The sequence below is a fragment of the Schistocerca serialis genome, chromosome 4, assembly GCF_023864345.2.
Source record: "Schistocerca serialis cubense isolate TAMUIC-IGC-003099 chromosome 4, iqSchSeri2.2, whole genome shotgun sequence".
Lineage (NCBI taxonomy): Eukaryota > Metazoa > Arthropoda > Insecta > Orthoptera > Acrididae > Schistocerca > Schistocerca serialis.
The window spans coordinates 760,064,681-760,087,883 of NC_064641.1; the positions used below are offsets into that span (position 1 = coordinate 760,064,681).

Here is a 23,203-nt window from a genome sequence, read left to right on the forward strand (position 1 = left end):
ATACATCATCCCAGCACCACCTACTCCAGTCCAGTCACAAACATGACCTATCCCACCAAAGGCAGGGCTACCTGTGAAACCAGTCATGTGATCTACAAGCTAAGCTGCAGCCACTGTGCTGCATTCTATGAAGGCATGACAACCAACAAGCTGTCTGTGTGCATGAATGACCACCGATGAACTGTGGCCAAGAAACACCTGGACCACCCCATTATTGAGCACGCCGCCCAACATGACATTTTTCATTTCAATGACTGCTTCACAGCCTGTGCAATCTGATCATCCCAACCAACACCAACTTTTCTCAATTGAACAATATATCCTATGTTTGCGTAACCCTCGTGGCCTCAACTTTCATAAGTCATTGTCCTTACCCATCTAGTCCCTTTCCTGTTCCCATTCCGCCACGATGCAACCCTCCATTCCACCAATGCATCATCAGGCTTTTTACTTCTCCCCTTCCATGCATCCCCCCCCTTCCCATCCACCCTTCGTCTAACCTGCCAACAGCACCTAGTTGCCCTACCTCTCTCTGCCTCATCGCTGTGCATTCCCACAAGCAGCACTTTCCGCCCCCTACCCCTACCCCGTTATACCTCACGCTAGCCCAGCGTCCTCCTCACCCCAGCACCCGGTTGCCTGTTCTATCATGCGCTGCTGTTTGCTGTCTGGCTTCAGCTGCGAGAGACTGTGGTTATGTGTGTATGAGTTGTTTTTGCGTGAGAGTGTGTGTCTATGTTGTCTAATTTCGAAGAAGGTGTTGTTGGTCGGAGGCTCACTTTCCGACAGTCTTCTTGTTGTGCTTATCTGCGTCTCAGCGCTACATGGTGAGTAGCACTTACCCTTTTCATAATAATGTTACATTCCATCCAGGATTTTCCATTGTTACATACATTTATATCACTGCAGTAAGGAACTCACAAGATTCTCTTTTGGTACGCTGGGGTTAGATTTACATCTACTGATTTTATTCCATTAATGAACGATTTATGCCTGTTACGAGTCGTGAATGCGATAACAAAGCTCGTCAGATAATACGTAAACTCGTATTTTGCTCACTAAGGAATGGCGCGAAACTACGCTACTGGCCATTAAAATTCCTACACCACGAAGATGTGCTGCAGACGCGAAATTGAACCCACAGGAAGAAGATGCTGTGTTATCCAAATGATTAACGTTTCAGAGCATTCACGCAAGGCTGGCGCCGGTGGCCACACCTACAATGTGCTGACATGAGGAAAGTTTCCAAACATTTCTCACGCACAAACAGCAGTTGACCGGCGATACCTGGTGAAACGTTGTTGTGATGCCTCGTGCAAGGAGGAGAAATGCGTACCATCACGTTTCCGACTTTGATAGAGGTCGGATTGTAGCCTATCGTGATTGCGGTTTACCGTATCGCGACATTGCTGCTCGCGTTGGTCGAGATCCAATGACTGTTAGCAGAATATGGAATCAGGGGGTTCAAGAGGGTAATACGGAAAGCCGTGCTGGGTCCCAACGACCTCGTATCAGCAGCAGTCGAGATCACAGGCATATTATCCAAATGGTTGTAACGGATCGTGCAGCCACATCTCGATTCCTGAGTTAGTAGCTGGGGAAGTTTGCAAGACAACAACCATCTGCACGAAAAGTTCGACGACGTATGCAGCAGCATGGACTATCAGCTAGGAGACTGTGGCTGCAGTTACCCTTTACGCTGCATCACTGACAGGAGCGCCTGCGAAGGTGTACTGAACGACGAACTTGGGTGCACGAATGGCAAGACGTCATTTATCGGATGAATCCAGGTTCTGTTTACAGCATCATGATGGTCGCATCCGTGTTTGGCGACATCGTGGTGAACGTACACTAGAAGCGTATATTCGTCATCGCCATACTGGCGTTATCACCCTGCGTGATCGTATGGGGTGCCATTGGTTACACGTACCGAGCGAGGTGGCGCAGTGGTTAGCACACTGGACTCGCATTCGGGAGGACGACGGTTCAATCCCGTCTCCGGCCATCCTGATTTAGGTTTTCCGTGATTTCCCTAAATCGTTTCAGGCAAATGCCGGGATGGTTCCTTTGAAAGGGCACGGCCGATTTCCTTCCCAATCCTTCCCTAACCCGAGCTTGCGCTCCGTCTCTAATGACCTCGTTGTCGACGGGACGTTAAACACTAACCACCACCACCTTGGTTACACGTCTCGGTCACCTCATGTTCGCATTGACGGCACTTTGAACAGTGGCCGTTACATTTCAGACGTGTTACATCCCGTGGCTCTACCCTTTTCGATCCCTGTGAAACCGTACATTTGAGCAAGATAATGCACGACCGCATGTTGCAGGTCCCGTACGGGCCTTTCTGCATACAGAAAATGTTCGATTGCTGCCCTGGCCAGCACATTGTCCAGATCTCTCACCAACTGAAAACATCTGCTCAATGGTGGCGGAGCAACTGGCTCGTCACAGTACGCTAGTCTCTACTCTTGATAGACTGTGGTATCGTCTTGAAGTTGCATGTGCAGCTGTAACTGTACACGCCATCCAAGCTTTGTTTGACTCCATTCACAGGCGTATCAAGGCCGTTATTACGGCCAGAGGTGGTTGTTCTGGTTACTGATTCCTCAGGATCTATGCAACCAAATTGCGTGAAAATGTGATTACAGGTCAGTTCTAGTATAATATATTTGTCCAGTGAATATCCGTTTTATCGTCTGCATTTCTTCTTGGAGGAGAAATTTTAATGGCCAGTAGTGTGTATCGGGTGAGCGGAAAGAGCTATGTCTGGCAGGGTATCTGCCGAAGACGAGGAGATCTTCGTTCTGCAAGAACGTTAGAAAATTGTAGCTTAAAGGGCATTCCTTATTTCTACAAAAGGATGAGGTCAGAAATACAGTTCCATAATGAACATATATTTGCTGGATATTCCATCTTGGTTACTGGAGTGGGTTGAGCCCTGTCTCCTCCCCTTCCCAATTCCCCACCTCCCTCCCCCCCCCCCCCCCGCCCCCGATGAGACACCTCAGTGATATCGCCGTGCCGGTCGGAGTGGCCGTGCGGTTCTGGGCGCTACAGTCTGGAGCGGAGCGACCGCTACGGTCGCAGGTTCGAATCCTGCCTCGGGCATGGATGTGTGTGATGTCCTTAGGTTAGTTAGGTTTAATTAGTTCTAAGTTCTAGGCGACTGATGACCTCGGAAGTTAAGTCGCATAGTGCTCAGAGCCATTTGAACCATTTGATATCGCCGTGTGACGCGCCGTCCTTTGCAGCGTGTCCGGCACGGCGCTGCACCCGGCGTCGTTCCGGCTGCGCTACGAGTTCGTGGACACGCGGCTGGGCGGCGAGCCGCTGCCGGGGCGGCGCCACGAGCCGTGCGCACGCCTCTTCCGCAGGACGCGGGCCGGGCACTTCTGGTCGCCGCGCAACGTGCGCCTGTTCGGCCGCGGCGGCGCCACACAGCTCTCCTGCCTCTACCGCATCGAGGCCGCGCCCGGCGAGAAGGTCAGTACTCTACGTGCACTCGCCTACCGTCTACTGCTCTTGATCACTGTCGTTTCACAGCTTCACTGAGCCGCCCACTGTGGCCGTGCGGTTCTAGGCGCTTCAGTCCGGAACTGCGCTGCTGCTGCGGTCACAGGTTCGAATCCTGCCTCGGGCATGAATGTGTGTGATGTCCTTAGGTTAGTTAGGTTTAAGCCGTTCTAAGTCTAGCGGACTGATGACCTCAGATGTTCAGTCCCACAGTGCTCAGAGCTATTTTCACAGCTTCACTGGCTCTCTCTCTCTCTCTCTCTCTCTCTCTCTCTCTCTCTCTGTGACACGTTACACTGAAGAATTTTCTTGTTTTCCTCACGTCAGTCGGCGGCGGTCGACGAATTTATGATACTCGATTGAGAAGCTATTTCATATTCATTACAGAAGAGGGAGGAGGAGTTTAGTGTTTAACGTCCCGTCGACAACGAGGTCATTAGAGACGGAGCGCAAGCTCGGGTGAGGGAAGGATGGGGAAGTAAATCGGCCGTGCCCTTTCAAAGGAACCATCCCGGCATATGCCTGGTGCGATTTAGGCAATCACGGAAAACCTAAATCAGGATGGCCGGAGACGGGATTGAACCGTCGTCCTCCCGAATGCAAGTCCAGTGTGCTAACCACTGCGCCACCTCGCTCGGTATTCATTACAGAGGTTAACCGTGTAACTGACCTACTTGTGAAGCTTAAATATTGTGCTACAGTTACTATCGACATCGCTGGCGTACTCGATAGTGGTGACCTGGAATGTCACCGCTGAGAAGTATTAGAATGCGAAAATCCTTTTGTCCTAGTTTCATGGACTGCTGTAAAGATTACACAGTGGAATGGATTATTGGGTGCCACATTGTAATAAAAAACGATCACTAAGCGTTGCCGACAATGGTCGATACGTGGACGAATATTTTGGAACCTGAAAATCGACAATAAGGCCGCTACTAGAATTGCTGGATGACACTGATGAAACGAATCGAGTTGTGATTTACCCTCATGATATCATGGGGGGTCTCTGGAGATTCCAGATTAACAATAGTTGCAAATAAAACTAGATATGTGCTGTTTAAGAGCAAAGTCTCCTTATGCAAGAGTGTAATCTTTAGGTTAGGTAACAGTCCAATTACACGAAGCGCTACGTGCAAGTATTTTGAAGCTTTCTCGACGACAGAATAAATTTTTCAGCGCTTGTAGACACAGTCTGTCTAAAAACTGATAAAGTAATTACACAAAATTACCAATGTCGGCACTGTCTAGGTGCAATTGGATCCTGCTAAATAGTGTCACAATTCAGTCCTGGTTGCCATAGTGATCTTTCCAGCAAATACTCACTAGCTCCCTCTCGCACGACACAAAACCTCACTAAAGCGTATACAGCCAGTGTTTGTCCTAAGAATGGTGAGGACAACATGAGCTCACAAGTTGCACAAAAACTCTGCGAGATCAGTCAAATGTTGTGTTGTGTTGGCTAATGAGAGCATAAGTATTTCTTACTTAGTTTAATATAACCTAAGTATATAAGTTATCAGTAACACTATGATGTTGTAATTTACGAATAATTCAGATGGCTCGATGTTTTTGCCGAATTTCTCAATAACTGACTATAAATTACGGTTAGTTTTAAATCTTTGAGATTACATGCATAAGTATAATACATGTAGGAAATGAAAAAATGGTGGCAGAGGAAACTAGTTTCCCGTTCAGCGCAGGCAAAACTCAAAGATATATCGTGGAAGACGCACATCAATGATCATATGGAGAAATTTACATAATAAATAACGTAATGTATTTATTTTTTGTTTTTCTTTGTTTTGATACTTACATTCCTTTCATATTATTTATAACTATAAACATTTTTACATCCTTTCAAAGGTTTTTTTTACAACACGACGCGGAACCACGCCCGTAAAATTTTTGTATTAACTTGATCTTGTAACCCTCTCCACTCTCCCTTCACCAGTTCTTTAAATCTTTGAACTACTACTTATAAAACAGCTTAACACCTGTGATTACTTTGTAGATGAGTTAATGTCTTGAATATTTGACGTTGTGTATGTGTGGTTGAAGACCTAAAACCCAAATTAGTTTGTAATAATTCTATAATTATTGATGCAACCGATTTTGAGAAATGCTTAAATCTTTCTGAAAGGCTAGTTTTTCTCCTAAACTTTGTATCATATAATGGTATAATTTTTTAGGAAACTTCAGTGATATATGTGGATCACGTTTGCAAAATGGGAAGCGAACAGAGTTAGCAGTAGAAAATAAATAAATTAAAACGCCATTTTTAATGATGAGTGTCACCGCATGAAGAAATTTAGTAACCGCTGAACTTTCTTCCTTTCGTTATTTTGTGGGGCTGTAAGAGAGGAAAAGTTAGTAAAAGGTTTGAAATGATGCTTGAAATTTGTTTGAAATCGCTAAGTGTACTCATTATCGAATCATCGATGAATATAATCTAGGTAACCTGCGCTCTATTTTAAGAAAAGCTAGCTTTCCACGCATCCAAACGTTTATGACGTCGTATCTCGTGCACTATGCCTCGTAAGATGATATAATTTTGCACATATATTCAATGGTATATGTGAATACTGCCTGTTATGAATGGAAGCAGTAATAAATATAGAAATAATTTAAAACATCATTCTAATATTGAAATTTTCATTTCATCATTTGTAGGGGAGGGGTGAGTTCACTGAGAGATAAAAGTTCTGCAAAAATTTGAAATGATGTCTTATGTTTGTTGAAAGCAGCTAACTGCTCAAATTCTCATGTAATGGACATATATAGTCGCGTTGTTAGTTCTCTCAAGATACATATACTCAGTTTCTCACAGTAACATTTGACTCTTTATGTCAAACCTGTTACGAAATATTACATCGCTTAATGAATTGATTATGACGGCACATTAAATTTTAAAATTAAATCAGTAATTATATACAGTATTGAAAATAAATTTTTTTCTGTACCTGGAAGCCGTAAGATGGGTCATGTGCATTTGGGACCAGGTTTTCGGGTGGCCCTTTCAGCCCTTTATTAATATACATGGTGATCCACTATTCGTATTATGTGTGCGCTCTAGGCGGCACAGGAAAAGTAAGCAGGCAGGAAATGAATGTGAGTTTAGTGTTATCCACATAGACAATTTTCTGCGACGAAACTTAGTTTGGAACACAATAATTGAGACAAGTCATGCCTTGAAAATTGAAAGAATATTAACCTAAGGACATCACAGACACCAATGCCCGAGGCAGGATTCGAACCTGCGACCGTAGCAACAGCGCGGCTCCGGACTGGAGCTCAGTTGCAAGTTACGGCGTTAGAGGCTGTGCGACTTTGGTGTAGAGGCCATGAATGGTCTAGGTATGTAGTTGGTAGGTTCAAGAGGCAAAGGTCGGCGTGGATGGCGTTGTCATCGTAGTGGCAGCTCCAGAGCGAGATCCTAATTGTGGGACTGCCTTTAAATTGGCGCTTGGCCCAGGGAATTCACACACAGTGAACTCGTCGGGGTTCTCAGGTGCTATCCTAAATACTGCACAGGTACCAGGATGCTGCAGGTACTACTTTTGCTCACGTGGCACAAGGAGGAGAAAAGGTCCACAGGACCAATTACCTGTGACAGCACTTGGATTGTTGGCTGGTGGTCATGCAGAGTACAGCCATCCCTTGTCTGTCATCTCAAGAGCTGTTCCCAGTGAAGTCCACACCAACATGACCCATCTCTACTATTGGTTGCTGGCTGAGAAGGCGCAAAATCTCGAGACAGCACACCTGTCCCCAACCCCCTCCCTCTTCTGAACTGGAGGGGAAGTGATAGCAAAACTCGTCGACAACCCCGGGAGCTGAGGTCCTCCATCCGAGTTGGTGCTGCTGTTGGATGTGAACCTGCGGAAGATCCCTCTAGATAACTATCCAAAGGCTGGATCTAAGATAGGGCGGTGGTATCTGTGATTGGAATTATGGAGTACTCTGTCTCTGGAACAAAAGATGATGGCTCACGAACAGACGCAGGAAGAGGGCCAATTGCGAGGCTGCAATTGGTAATTATGCTTACGTCACATTGTACCGACTTCAAACATTGCCTCGACCATGGCCCAGTACAGAAGATTGGAAACGATAGAAACCATTGCTGGTGGCCTTTGCTGTAGACAAAGACCCATGCAGGATCTTGGAGAAAGAAATGGCAGCTGCTGGACTGCTGAGAGGAGGGATGGGCGCTGGTGGGATTGACGACAGATAATTGCGACCATGTGGTTGACCATGGAGTTTTTCTGCAGGGGTTGACCATTATCAGAAGTTGAAGCATAAAGATCCAGAAAGAGTGTACGATTCTTGACCAAGGGGTGATGGTTGTGGAGCTTCAACAGCTGGAATTTAGTTATGGACAAATTGATTGGCTAGAACATTAGAAACGTGGTGGATGAACGCAGTATGTGGCAGTGGTATGCCATCTGCTTCGCAAAAGATGTAGAATTCCCCAGAATGAAACTGAGATCATTATCTGTTGTAGTAGTTTGTCGCAGTCCTTCAACTGAGAAAATATGGGACAGGGTTTGAATGGTTTGCTCTGTGAATGTGGTGATCATGCATGAGACATAGGGGAAAACATTGCCAGTATCCATGACGATTAACCAGGAGTACCCAAGGAAGCATCCCATGAAATCCAGGTGTAGATGGGACAAGGGGACAGAGGTGCCTGGCTAAGGAAAACACCGACTGGTAGGACAGGCGGGGTAGGAGGTAAGTATGAGGGTAATCACCATATCCATGTCCCATCAGTAGATATGTTTATGGGCACAGTGCATGGTGAGCACAATGCCCATTGTACAAAAGAGACAAGGTGCACTGCTGGAGGGCCATTAGGATCACGACCATGCTGTGGCCATTGTCGCCATGGAGCAGGAGCACTTTGTTGTGGCTGGAGAGCTCGTTCCAGTAATACCAGTAGACCTGGACCCCCGGATACTGCAGCTACTTATGGTCTGGCAGCCAACCATATTGCTCCATGTGGAGTAACTCGCAGAGCACTGGGTCTGTAGCAGTGTGCGGTGTGATGAGCTTGGTGTCCAACAGAAGGTTGGCCATGGCTGCCTCAAGAACAACATCCATAAGTTAGAGACTTCAGGAGCCACATCAAAGGCATAGAGGTAAATCTTCACAAACACTTTGCAACTCGCAAAGTGGTTCATTATGTCCTCTACATAGGAAACAGGATAAGCATCTATGCCAGATTTTGTATTAATGGTTGTCTTGAAGTTCCCACAAATGCAAATGCACTGTTTGGTTTTTCTACACTGCTGATGGGAGTGGCCCATTGTTTATGGGAATGTTAGTGAGAATACCCTCAATCTGCAGCCACTGAAGCTCCAACTCAAGTTTGTCTCTGAATATGAATGGAACATTTCTGACCTTAAAGAACTTAGTTGTAGCTGATGGAAAAAGAGCTACATGTGCCTCGAAATTTGTGACATGTGAAGGGGGTTGCATGAAAATTGAGCTAAATGTGGAAAAGAAGTCTTTTATATAGGGGTTGGAGCCCAGCGACTTGATTGTGGGGGCAGGGTCATGGATTTCTAAGACAAGAGCATTGAACCAGGTCTAAGAGACTGATGGCTCCAGGGATGTCGACGACCAAAATCCTGGCTGTGAGGACAGACAAACGGTACTGTATTTGGGAGTAAATTAACTGTTGTCTTTAATTATGTAATTGCTATAACTATGAAGTGGAATGTCAAAAGTTTGAAGGGGAAAGGATGGCATGTAAAAATAAGAATGCCAGTCTATGATGGTTTCGGAGTATCCTGTGTCTATCACCAGCTTTATGGGTACAACGTTGATGGCTACTGTGAATGACAGAGATTCCTCTGAGAGGAGATGCGGAGACTGGACATAGAATACCTCAAGGAGCATATGCACCCTGTCGTCCAACACCACACCTGAATGTTCCACACGTGCACAGTCGCTATTCATTTTGAGCACTGCTTTGCACAATGCAGCCCTATGTCCGGATTCCCCACAAGAGGTGCAAGGTGCTGTTGGATCACCGACAATGGTACTGGTGACTAATAAAACAGTAGCAGCAGAAAGGGAGCTTTTGTGGGCAACGTCTGGCTGCTGAATCTTTTCCTGCATTTTGTGAATGCGACATGGTTGATGGGCATGTCTTGGGCTGAGAATGGCTTGTTCATCAGGTGGCGAAAATTTGTGATAGATCCTGTTGAGTGGCTGACGAAATGACAGACTGTTCAAAGCTCTGATAATGGGGGAACTCTTTTCTAAGGAACAGTCCTTAAGTTTAAGGAGATGTGTGCATAGTCCTTCATTGACTTTGTGCACGAGAAAAATGTCCAAGATCAGGAAGGCTGCATACGATTGGTTACACTGAGGATTACTACACCAGAAATAGCAGTCGTAAGGTGAACCCTGAATGCAAGTGTATCATTCACGGTAGGACAGTCAAATTTATGACAGCTGAAAAAATTGTGGAGCGCTCGGCACTTGAACCTCAGATTAAACATATTGTACTAAACTGTACTTAAACCTGAGATAGGGCAGAGCTTGTAGCTCCAATTCCGAGTTAAGTTGTGGCAGGAGGTGGTAAACGTCTGGGCTTGCATTTTCCGAAAGGAAGGCACACTGTTGGATGTCATTTGTCATCTGTGATACTGTTGGCTAAGAAACGCTGCTCTGTATTTCTGCCATAGCTTTCCCATGGCTCGACCTTCTTTTCGAACAGGGGAAAGGGCGGGGGCGTCGTCTAGAAGCCCTAGATCATGGATTATATCCAAGGGAGTCGGTCTGAGAGCACTGGAAGCGACATGAAGATGGCCATAAGCTGCCTGAATATGATTTCATAGATATTATGCCTCTACTGGAGCAGTAACAACACCTGGGCAGAGACTCCACCAGCTCTGTTATGCTGGAAACAACGTGACGGTAAGTTTAATTGAAAAAGGAAGAACACAACTCAAAACACTGTCTACCTCGGTTGGAGCACACATGTGAGACACTGGTTCGGGAAACAAAATGTCTCGTGACCAATTGATGTGCCCGCCAAGGGTGACGTTAGAAAAATAAACAATGTAGGAAACGAATATGAGTTTAACGTACCATACATAAACAATCTTCTCTGACGGAAGTTAGTTTGGACCACAATAATTGAAACAATCCATTTTTTGACTATCGAAACAACAATTATAATATCTGAGGACTGGAGACCTGAAACTTTTATAGTAAATTCAAAGTTCCAAAATCCACTGACCATACACTAAGCATACCACAATCAAAGTCCAGAAGGATAATGCAGAAGTTTAAGTGCTGAGAGGTCGAGCAAAAGTTAAAATCTCGAACGAAGACACAGAAGTCCTGCATATAGCTAATGAAACAGGTAGACAAATAGTACAAGTTCGAAATGCTGGTCATGTCTCTTCAGTTCAATGGCCGCAAATGGTGTAGTGGCACTATTTCTGTCGATGCATTATTGTAGACTCTGTGGCGGTTTTTGCATGCCCCTATCATACCAGCTCGCCGCCACGCTGTTCATAAAGTTATGAACCTCTTCTTTCACCTCGTCGTCGGAGCTGAATCGCTTTCCGAACAAGTGATAGTCACTGGGCGCCAAGTCAGGACTATATGGTGGGTGGGTGATTATGTTCCACTGAAACTGTTGCAGGAGAGCAACGGTTTACCGAGCGATGTGTGGGTGATCGTTGTCATGGAGAATGTATACGCCCTTGCTCAACATTCCTCTTCTCCGATTCTGAACTGCCCGTTTGTGTTTTTGCAGAGTCTCACAGCACCTGTCAGCGTTAATTGTGGTCCCAGCGATTCAGTTCCGACGACGAGGTGAAAGAAGATGTTCATGACTTTCTGAACAGCATGGCGGCGAGCTGGTATGACATGGACACACAAAAACTGCCACAGCGTCTACAAAAATGCATGACAGTAATAGTGATTATGTTGAAAAATAGCTAAATTTTGAAGCAGTAAACTGATGTAAACCATTCTAGAAATAAACAAGTCTATGTGCTTATAAAAAAAATAGGAGACCTTACGTTTGGGATTACCGTCGTATGTAGGTAAAGTCCCGAACTACTGGAAGAAAGCGCAGGTGACGCCTGTATATAAGAAGGGTAGAAGGACGGATCCTCAAAATAACAGACCAATATCCTTAACATAGGTTTGTTGCAGGATTCTCGAACATATTCTCAGTTCGAATGTAATGAATTTCCTTGAGACAGAGAAGTTGCTGTTCATTCATCAGCACGGCTTTAGAAAGCATCGCTCCTGCGAAACGCAACTCGCCCTTTTTTCACATGACATCTTGCGAACCATGGATGAAGGGTATCAGACGGATGCCATATTCCTTGACTTCCGGAAAGCGTTTGACTCGGTGCCCCACTGCAGACTCCTAACTAAGGTACGAGCATATGGGATTGGTTCCCAAATATGTGAGTGGTTCGAAGACTTCTTAAGTAATAGAACCCAGTACGTTGTCCTCGATGGTGAGTGTACATCGGAGGTGAGGGTATCATCTGGAGTGCCCCAGGGAAGTGTGGTAGGTACACTGTTGTTTTCTATCTACATAAATGATCTTTTGGATAGGGTGATAGCAATGTGCGGCTGTTGCTGTGGTGTACGGGAAGGTGTCGTCGTTGAGTGACTGTAGGAGGATACAATATGACTTGGACAGGATTTGTGATTGGTGTAAATAATGGCAGCTAACTCTAAATATAGATAAATGTAAATTAATGCAGATGAATAGGAAAAAGAATCCCGTAATGTTTGAATACTGCATTATCAGTGTAGCGCTTGACACAGTCAGGTCGATTAAATATTTGGGCGTAACATTGCAGAGCGATATGAAGTGGGACAAGCATGTAATGGCAGTTGTGGGGAAGGCGGATAGTCGTCTTCGGTTCATTGGTAGAATTTTGGGAAGATGTGGCTCATCCGTAAAGGAGATCGCTTATAAAACACTAATACGACTTATTCCTGACTACTGCTCGAGCGTTTGGGATCCCTATCAGGTCGGATTGAGGGAGGACATAGAAGCAATTCAGAGGCGGGCTGCTAGATTTGTTACTGGTAGGTTTGATCATCACGCGAGTGTCACGGAAATGCTTCAGGATCTCGGGCGGGATTCTCTGGAGGAAAGGAGGCGTTCTTTTCGTGAATCGCTACTGAGGAAATTTAGAGAACCAGCATTTGAGGCTGATTGCAGTACAATTTTACTACCGCCAATTTACATTTCGCGGAAAAACCACAAAAATAAGATAAGAGCGATTGGGGCTCGTACAGAGGCATATAGGCAGTCATTTTTCCCTCGTTCTGTTTGGGTGTGGAACAGGGAGAGAAGATGCTAGTTGTGGTACGAGGTACCCTCCGCCACGCATCGTATGGTGGATTGCGGAGTATGTATGTAGATGTAGATGTGGATGTGGTTCGTACCCCCACAGCGACTGGTGCCTGACAGCCTGACAGTAAGAGGTATGTGTACCATGTTTCACTGAAATCGGTCCAGTGGTTTAGGAGATGTGGAAAATGTGCACACACACTCACGCACACACTCATGCGCGCACGCACACACACACACACACACACACACACACACACACACACACATATATATATACAGGGTGAGTCACCTAACATTACCGCTGGATATATTTCGTAAACCACATCAAATACTGACGAATTGATTCCACAGACCGAACGTGAGGAGAGGGGCTAGTGTAAGTGTTTAATACAAACCATAAAAAATGCACGGAAGTATATTTTTTAACAGAAACCTACGTTTTTTTAAATGGAACCCCGTTAGTTTTGTTAGCACATCTGAACATATAAACAAATACGTAATCAGTGCCGTTTGTTGCATTGTAAAATGTTAATTACATCCGGAGATATTGTAACCTAAAGTTGACGCTTGAGTACCACTCCTCCGCTGTTCGATCGTGTGTATCGGAGGGCAGGGAATTACGTACGGATCCAAAGGGAACGGTGATAGACCTTAGGTACACAAGAGACTGGAACAGCACATTACGTCCACATGCTAACACCTTTTTATTGGTCTTTTTCACTGACGCACATGTAAATTATCATGAGGGGTGAGGTACACGTACACACGTGGTTTCCGTTTTCAATCACGGAGTGGAATAGAGTGTGTCCCGACATATCAGGTCAATAGATGTTCAATGTGGTGGCCATCATTTGCTGCACACAATTGCAATCTCTGGCGTAATGAATGTCGTACACGCCGCAGTACATCTGGTGTAATGTCGCCGCAGGCTGCCGCAATACGTTGTTTCATATCCTCTGGGGTTGTAGGCACATCACGGTACACATTCTCCTTTAACGTACACCACAGAAAGAAGTCCAGAGGTGTAAGATCAGGAGAACGGGCTGGCCAATTTATGCCCGTGTTTGTTACTACACGCAACTGAACGTCGAAGGTTTCAAGCGTCAACTTTAGGTTACAATATCTCCGGATGTAATTAACATTTTACAATGCAACAAACGGCACTGATTACGTATTTGTTTATATGTTCAGATGTGCTAGCAAAACTAACGTGGTTCCATTTTAAAAAAACGTAGGTTTGTGTTAAAAAACATACTTCCGTGCATTTTTTATGGTTTGTATTAAACAATTACACTAGCCTCTCTCCTCACGTTCGGTATGTGGAATCGGTTCGTCAGTGTTTGATGTGGTTTACGAAATATATCCAGCGGTAACGTTAGGTGACTCACCCTGTATATAAGGAGCGCGCGCGCGCATACGTACATGCATCGATTTTTATAATATGTACGTATATCGTTTGTGACACAATAGCAGTGGAACAAAAAAAAGGGACATGGAAGGGTGTCACACTGCAGGTGTTTGTCCGTGACGAGCAGGTGCGGCTGACGCTGCACAACGCTTCGTTCGGCGACGGCTGGGGCGCCGCGGAGTGCGTGACGGAGGCGGACCCGCACACGGGGCGGCCGCAGTGCGTGCGCCAGGCGGACTCCGGAGTCGGCGGAGGCGTCAACTCCGGCCCCTGGCAGCGCGTGTCGGAGCTGCGCGTGTGGGAGGCGCCGTGGCGCGAGGTGCGGCTGCCGCGGCTCTGCCTGTGCGACAACAGCACGCTGTCCAGCACCGGCTCGCGCCACCTCGTCTTCCTCTCGTCCAGCCGCGTGCTCGAGGTCGCCTTCACGGTGCGCCCGCTGCGCGTCTACGACGACTTCACCAACATCTACTTCAGCGCCTCCTTCGAGATGGTCCGCGCCTCGCCCAGGGGCGCAGACTGCAGCCGCCGGCAGCGGCTCCGCGGCTCCGGCGGAGAGGTGAGCGGCGCTGGCACCACTGACTGCAATCGGATTTTTGTAATAATTTTGTTGCCAACGGCCTTGCCGCATTGGTAACACCGGCTCCCGTGAGATCACCGAAGCTGTCGGGCTGGGCTAGCACTTGAATGCGTGAACATCCGGTCTGTCCAATGCTGTTGGCAAGCGGGGTGCACTCAGACCTTGTGAGGCAACCTGAGGAGCGACTTAACTGAGAAGTAGCGGCTCCGGTCACGAAAACTGACAACGGCTGAGAGAGCGGTGTGCTAACCACGTGCCCCTCCATATCCGCATCCAGTGATGCCAGTGGGCTGAAGATGACACGGCGGCCGATCGGTACCCTCGTGCCTCTATGGCCTGTTCGGACGGAGTTTATATTTTGGCACGTGAAGTTGAGAACTCGGGTATCATTCTATCGATGCGGTCTAACGCATTTCTAAAAAATCCTCGAGATATCGACTTGGAAATTTACCAAACGCTTTTAATAAGCTAAATTAAGGCACATTTTTTCGACAAGCTCTGTGGTAGACAGCTGGCTTGCAATGTGGGGGGCCTGGAATTGATTCCCACTGGAATTAAAGTTTTAAACAAAAGTGAATGTTCTATGAGCATTTCCATGAAGCGTTCAACACATAAAGGTGGATAAAAGATCTACAGCGCTCAAGACTGGTACTCGCTCCTTTATTATATTTTCCCCATTCAGTTCGAATACATATGTTCTTGAAATTTAAAACTGAGGAAATATATGCTCATTAACATATTTAACTGTCATTTTTATGAAAAATACACGTTTTTATTTTTAATTACATGTGCACAAAAATCCAGTATTCAATAGAAACATGAACTCTTAATTGCCGAATGTTTTATAAAATATTGTTAATCAAGATTTTTTCATGAAAAAATACGTTGGTAATACATTTTTTCTCTTCTCTACGCGTTCATAGCTGCGCAGAGATGCTCATAAAATATGAAACTTAATTAAAAATTTAATTTCGCTGGCCATCTAACCCAACCTACCATGCCGGCCGTGCACTCTGCCACAGAGACATGCTACTTATCGAAAAGAAACATGGTCGGAAAACTTCAGAATTGATTTTGTCGAGAATTTTTCAGAGTTGGAACGAACTGCTTTTGCATATTCATATTTGGGTTCTGAACTTCACGTACCAGAAATACAGAAAAATACAAAAATTTGGTTGTCATGTGGTCCCTTCTGACACCTAAGTTTGACGTCATATCCATGTTTTCGCACCTGTTAATGACAACGTTCAGTAGCTCTGCATTGTTGTCGAGTTCATCTAGCAACTCATGGGCAACTTCCGTTTGCTGCTGTCTTTGTTCAGCAATTTTGAAGCCACACTTTTCATATCCAAACAATGGAAGTAATTTTGTAGCATGATCCAACTGACACTGCGACGGGGCGGGGTTGGTCCGCAGTAACTCAAGTAACAAGACAAACCTGTAAATCTCTATTAATAACGGGCAAAGTGGGTGCTTCCTCCCTTCATTGAAAATGTTTGTTTGTAGATACTGATGTTTTATTACGGTCCTATTCATTTATAGTGTCACCAAGCCCACATTTACTTTGGTAGTACATCTACTACCAGTTCGTGCAGCTCATATCACACGTAAGCCAGCCAGAAATCTGCTAAGTCCAACCGAAATATTGCAAGATTCACACAGGAAACACGCTGTTACAAAAAGAGTTCACACTCGATCCTTTTCAGTGGATTCTTCGAAAGAAGATGCTCGCCAAAATGTTCTGTGCATCCATACGGAACACGCCACGCAGAATATTCACAAAGGCCGATAGTTTCACACACGGTTTATTCTGCAACCAACATTCCAAACTTCACCGTAATGTCCGCAATTTCATCTGCTAGCATGGCCATATAAACCGAGCGCGATTTAACCGTCATTTCTTCACCTTATAGATAATTATTTCGGACACATTTAACATGACCTTCTCGTTCGACAGCGACTCCACGACTGCCTGAATACCGTCGCTCACCGGGCACATAACTCATTCAATTACGCGGGAAAGACTTCTCTCTCATTGGTTGATCAAAATGATCATCCAGTCAGATTAACCTTTCATGATCAATTTCAAGCGCAAACCGCTTTACTCCAATCAGCATTCACAGATGCATCTGCGTCATTTCATATTGCAAAATTTCACAAAATGCTCCACTAAACCAAACGAAACGAGTATCAAAAGAAAACTATGCTTGAAATATACTTTAGATCTAAGCATCCTCTTACTATCTTTCTGGCTGCCTTGTTACAAAAGCAAACGCTCCTAGACATACGTCATCCACCAGTTAGGGGGATCCACCGTTTTCAGAACATCCTGGTTACGGATGGCGTAATACATTATGAAATTGAAATTTGACGTATGCCCCCTCAGACACACTCACATTCACTCTCATCCGCTCCACCCAGACATAAAATATAAATATCAACTTTTAAACCATTATTTTCCTTACGAAATCCAAATTATTAAAAGATTAGAATTAAAATTCTTTAAAAATAACTTGTGTGCACTGAAATTGCTGTTAGTATTTTCAAATGACAAAGAAACTTAAACTGTCGTGATTCATATCTGAATTTACTTTATTAAGTGACGGTTAAGTACTTTTTTTAAAAGGTTTTTTTATATTTTCAAAAGTATTTAAGTTATCCGCATAAAAATTTTGCACACTGTTCTTCTAAATTATAAAAGTTCCTATACCACATTTGAAAACAAACAGATCATATTTATCATACCTATTTAGTTTTTTAGATGAGATGAGTAAGTGATCTTAGTACGCTCCACACAGAGCAGTTCTCACTGTCCGCACACCGCGGCAGACGGCATTATGACGCCAGCAGCCGACTACACAACGACCAGGGCTGGAGGCTTCATTGCCAGCCTCCAATACAGCTTGACCTAACGGCATAAAACTTACTGGAAAAACTCTACAGCTATCCAAATAGCTGCGACGTTACAACACGCCATCATCATCATCGACTTCTCTGAACACGATTCGGACAACGTCTATAAACGTTTCTTTCCCTTTTTCCATAATTTCATCAGTTGATGAAATGCTCGTACGTCCATGGGGTCGTCGTCTTCAACGTCTTAACGTCCTTCTTCGAAACGCTTATACTGCTAATTAACCTTTGGTTTACCTGTAGCAAACACACCAAAAGAAATATTTGACATTTCTAAAATTCTGATGGACTTTGCTCCGTTCTTGTAGCAAATAAATAGAAATTCTCCAAAAGATTTTATGTATAATAAATAATCGTCGAGACTACCAAAACACATGAAATCTTTTTAACAATGGACACAGACTAAAATATCCCATGTTGCTAAAACTGTACAGAAACTTTCTAGACACCTTTACCAACACATTACCGAAAATATCGCTATAATCAAACTAATTCAACAAACCAGATTACAAAATTACCGTCAATTTTCCAACCCACCTCGAAAAAGTGGCAGATGTCTCTGGGTGACAAAAAAATGTGTTCCTAGTTCTCATTCGCTCTCCTTCTTCACTTACTCCTTCTTTCTTGTCAACGGAAATACTTCGTTCTACTTGTCGGAAGGCTGATACCACCTGAGCTGCATCTCTTGATGCAATAATTTTCTTGATGCAATAATTTACCAACAGCCGTATGTACTGTAGAAATCTATTTTATGAACTTGTTATGTGCTACCAGTTTCGGCATTACATTGATGCCATCTTCAGGCCCCACACGTTATAGTCGTAAAATCGCTATACACGAAAGGAGCCATATAACTGGATCCGTGAATCAAATCGTTATGCAACAGCTCTTGGTGGCCAGGCGACACAGGTGGGGCCTGAAGATGGCATCAGTGTAATGCCGAAACTTGTAGCACATAAGAAGTTCATAAAATGAATTTCTACAATACATACTGCTGTTGGAAAATTATTGCATCAAGAAATACATGCCAGCCGTTGTCCCATGGTCCATAATGGATCAACGAAGATTGAGCTGCATCTGAATGACTCTTCAGAGATGAGATAGAAGGACCGTAAACAGCAAAGGAAGATTAAGGTTTACCCCCGTGACGTCTACGGGGCCATTTGAGACGGAGGACAAGTTCAGATCGGAGAAAGATGACAAAAAATCATACATCATAAACTTTGACTTGAACAAAACACAATTTCTCGCTATTCTCTGTTAACGTATACATATTTCAGGGATACTAGAACGTCACAAATAACTTTCACTTTATTCCACTGGACGATAAATGTGGTAGTTCACGTCCTGTCTACCTTGTGCAGTACATTTGGCATTCTCACATAGTTTCTATCTTGCAGTTTTGTTATGATTTATTGCAGTATTCACTTTATCATAGCCGAGGTCTGTGCACTGGCCTTCGCATCTGATGTAACAACCAGAAACTTGGTAGATTAATAGAAGAAAATTTCACAAGCACTACATAATCTGATCGGTATCTGAGTACATAAGGTGTTCTTGTAAATACAAAGGCCAAAATTTAGATATATTAAGAAAGTCTGTAGAAATGGACATTAATATTGTGTACGTCCATCCTTCGCCTTTACGACCGCCTGAACTCTTTTTGAGGACACTTTCAGTGAAGTGTCTGAATGTCTGTAGAGGAAAGAAAGCCCATTCTTCCTCAAAAACCGAAACGAGAGAAGCCAGTGATGTGGAACACTGGGTCTTGAGCGAAATTGACATTCTAGATCATTCCAAAGGGGCATCAGTGGGTTCGGGTCGTGACGTTGGACATTCCAATGTATTTTAGGGATGTTATTGTCCACAAAACGTTACCTCACGGATGGTGATTTATGACTGGCTGCATTGTCATGCTGATTCCGAACTGTTCCTCTACTGTAGGCAATACGCATCTTCTTAAGCGCACTAACGGGACCACACCGTAACTACGAAAAACATCAAAATACTTAACACCACCTCGTCCATACTTCACACTTGGCACTGCATGTGATGGCCCATTACGTGCTCCAGGCATTCGACAAACCTAAGGCCTTCCATCGGATTGCCACAGTGTAAAGCGTGATCCATCACTCCAAATCAGCCGCTTCCAGTCACCCATTGTCTCTATAGATCACCTCAAGCATCACTCAGTATTGACTACACAAATATGTGGCTTATAATGAGCGGTTCGACCATTTTACCCCGTTCTTCTTAACTCACTAAGCGTAGTCATTGCACTAGCTGAACTGCTGGTAACACTTTAGAATTAACGAGTGATCATTCTCGTGGATTTCATGCGATATTTTACAACCACCCTTCGCAATACTTGACAGTTGCTATCCGTTAGTATGTGAGGTATGACTGATCTTAATTTGATTTTGATTGTTTCTTCGCGTTTCTACTTCACTTTAAAATCACCAACGGTCGACTTGGACAGCTTTAGAGGAGTTGAAATGACCCTGAAGCATTTGATACATCCATTGACTACTCCAGGTTCGAAATTACTGAGCTCTCTTGGCCAACCCATTGCCGGTCACTGTGGCCGCGCGGTTCTAGGCACTTCAGTGCGGAACCACGCTGCTGCTACGGTCGCAGGTTCGAATCCTGCCTCGGGCATAGATTACTGTGATGTCCTTAGGTTAGTTAGGTTTAAGTAGTTCTAAGGTCTAGGGGACTGATGACCTCCGATGTTAAGTCCCATAGTGCTCAGAGCCATTTGAATTTTTGAACCAACCCATTCTGCTGTTACTGTTTCTCTGCGGACAACACAATACTCCCCACCACCTTTTATACTTAAGCTTCTGCCTCTCGTTCCATCGATTTGTGAGTTTGGATGAACCAGTGGTGTCCAGATACTTTTGATCAAGTACCATATATGTTTCTCTGCGGACAACACAATACTCCCCACCACCTTTTATACTTAAGCTTCTGCCTCTCGTTCCATCGATTTGTGAGTTTGGATGAACCAGTGGTGTCCAGATACTTTTGATCAAGTACCATATATGATCGGCATGGGGAGGTGAAGTGGTGGTGTAAACTTCCATATCATTAAACTTAGCGCAATGTCCAGGTTTTAATTCCAAACCCCTCCACTTTATCTCTCGGAGTGAGGATATCTTACACTGTTCATGGTCATCTGTCCGTCGGATGGGGACGCTTAGGTCGGCGCCATCCTTGGTTGTATTCAGGGGGACTAGGCTGTGCAACCGCCTATGGGTTATAGCTTCTCCCATCTCCCTTAATGATACGACCCGCACATGACATAACGCTGTAGATTCAGATTCCTAATGGTCCGAGAGTGGTCTTGCAGGAATTGCTGTGTCGGGCGGTAATAGGTGGTTTCCAATTACAGCAGTGGATATTTTGGTAAGATTATGCTTCTGAATACCATAAGAACTGGTCCTGCCAGTGTGAATCGCGAAACTGGGACGACAAAGCTTTGAAAGCGCTACACTTTTCGATGGTTTTGATGGTAGTCCAGGTGAACTTCTAATTTAAGTGCTTAGAGGGAACGCTGAGTTGTGGATACAACACTTTTTCCCTTTCAGTTTACAGACGGAACTTGGAAACTTTGCTGCTTGAATAGGAGGGGCTCTGAATAAATAGATCAGCACTTTTTCCTCGACCAGTTTCGGTTGAAAAAAATGCGAATATTGTTGTGGGATATAGTGGAATATTCCTGCTTCAGCCCTTATAGTTTCATGAAATTTCGACAGGTGGCAGAGTAATTCGTAACCTTAAAAATGGAGTATGTAACGGAGATGCGTTCCAAGCAGAGAGTTGGCATTGAGTTTCTTGCGGCGGAAAACTATAGCATCGCAGATATTCATAGGCGCTTGCAGAATGTCTGCGAAGACCTGGCAGTGAACAAAAGCGTGATGAGTTGTTGGGCAAAGTGTCATCATCGCAATAAGGTTGTGCAAATTTATCCGTGCGGACACTCTCATTGTAGGTGATCGACGGACCACAAACAACGCAAGGCTTCACACAAGTTTGCGCACACTACACAAGCTCACAAAACTTCATTGGACTGTTATTCCTCATCCACTGAATTTGGCCCAATGAACGATTCACTCTGCTGGAAGTAGTACATGGATGATGGGAGGGTTACTGATGCAGCAAGACAGTGGCTTCGACGTCGAGCAGTAGAGTGGTGCCATGCAGGCATAGAGGCCCTCCCACTAAGGCGATGTAAGATTGTCCCACTAAATGAAGATTACGTTCAAAAGTAGGGTTTTGTAGCCAAAAGAGTAGGAAATAATACAAGGTGTACAAATTTGCTTCCACCCTTTGCCGGTAGGTGGCGTAACGGTAAGTAGCGATCGAAAGAAACAGATCGCAGACATCAGGCAGTTAGCTTGGACCTTGGTCAACAGAACCTCATTCAAACATTAGTCGATTTTTGTCTGTATCATAAAGTTGTTCTTGATTGAAAATGTCAGTTTACGAGCCTAATTCTCGTCATTTGTTGTTTCAGTATGAAGAAAACAGCCGCTGAGTCTCATCGAATGCTCTCAAGTACGTATGGTAACGACGCTGTTAGTGAAAGAAAGTGTCGTGAGTGGTTTCAGTGCTTGAAGAATCGTGATTTTAAAATCGTAGACCGGCATAGTGGCGGAAGAGAGAAAATTTTCGAAGATGCACAATTGGCGACACTGCTGAGTGAAGACTCGCGTCAAACTCAAGAAGAATTGGTACGATTAGTGGGAGTGACACAGCAAGCCATTTCAAAACGTCTCAAGGCTATGGCCATGATTCAGAAAGAAAGAACGTGGGTCCCATGTGAGCTGAAACCAAGAGACGTTGAACGGCGTTTGTGTGTTTGTGAACAGTTGCTTCAGAGGCAAAAACGGAAGGGATTTCTGCATCGCATTGTGACCAGGGACGAAAAATAGGTTCATTACGGTAACCCTAAACGCAAAAAATAATGAGGATAACCCGGCCATGCTTCCACGTCGACGGCCAAACCGAATATTGACGGCTCCAAGATCATGCTCTGCATTTGGTGACACCAGCTCGGCGTCGTGTACTATGAGGTGTTAAAACCAAGTGAAACAATCACAGGTGCCCGTTATCGAACGCAGTTAATGCGTTTGAGCAGAGCGTTAAAAGACCAACGGCCGCAATACAGCGAGAGGCACGATAAAGTGATTTTGAAGCACGACAAAGCTCGACCACACGTTGCAAAAGACGTCAAAACGTACTTGGAAACGTTAAAATGGGAAGTCCTATCCCACCCGCTGTATTCTCGAGACATAGCTCCCTCTGACTATCACCTGTTTAGATCAATGGTGCATGGCCTGTCTGACCAACACTTCCGATCTCATGAAGAAGTCACAGATTGGATCGATTCGTGGATCGCTTCAAAAGATGAATAATTTTTTCGACACGGGATTTG

At 44.7% G+C, this 23,203-nt stretch overlaps 1 protein-coding gene across 1 annotated transcript in view; it reads left to right on the top strand.

Moving 5' to 3' along the window:
* Positions 1–23,203, top strand: part of LOC126474750 (uncharacterized) — a gene marked incomplete at its 5' end in the record, with an annotated part of 503,945 nt that overhangs the window by 436,849 nt on the left and 43,893 nt on the right. Inside the window, 3 exons of the mRNA XM_050102226.1 lie at positions 3,255–3,486; positions 14,401–14,829; positions 21,080–21,103. Coding sequence (XP_049958183.1) covers positions 3,255–3,486; positions 14,401–14,829; positions 21,080–21,103 — 685 coding nt within the window. The remainder of the gene's footprint in view (positions 1–3,254; positions 3,487–14,400; positions 14,830–21,079; positions 21,104–23,203) is intronic.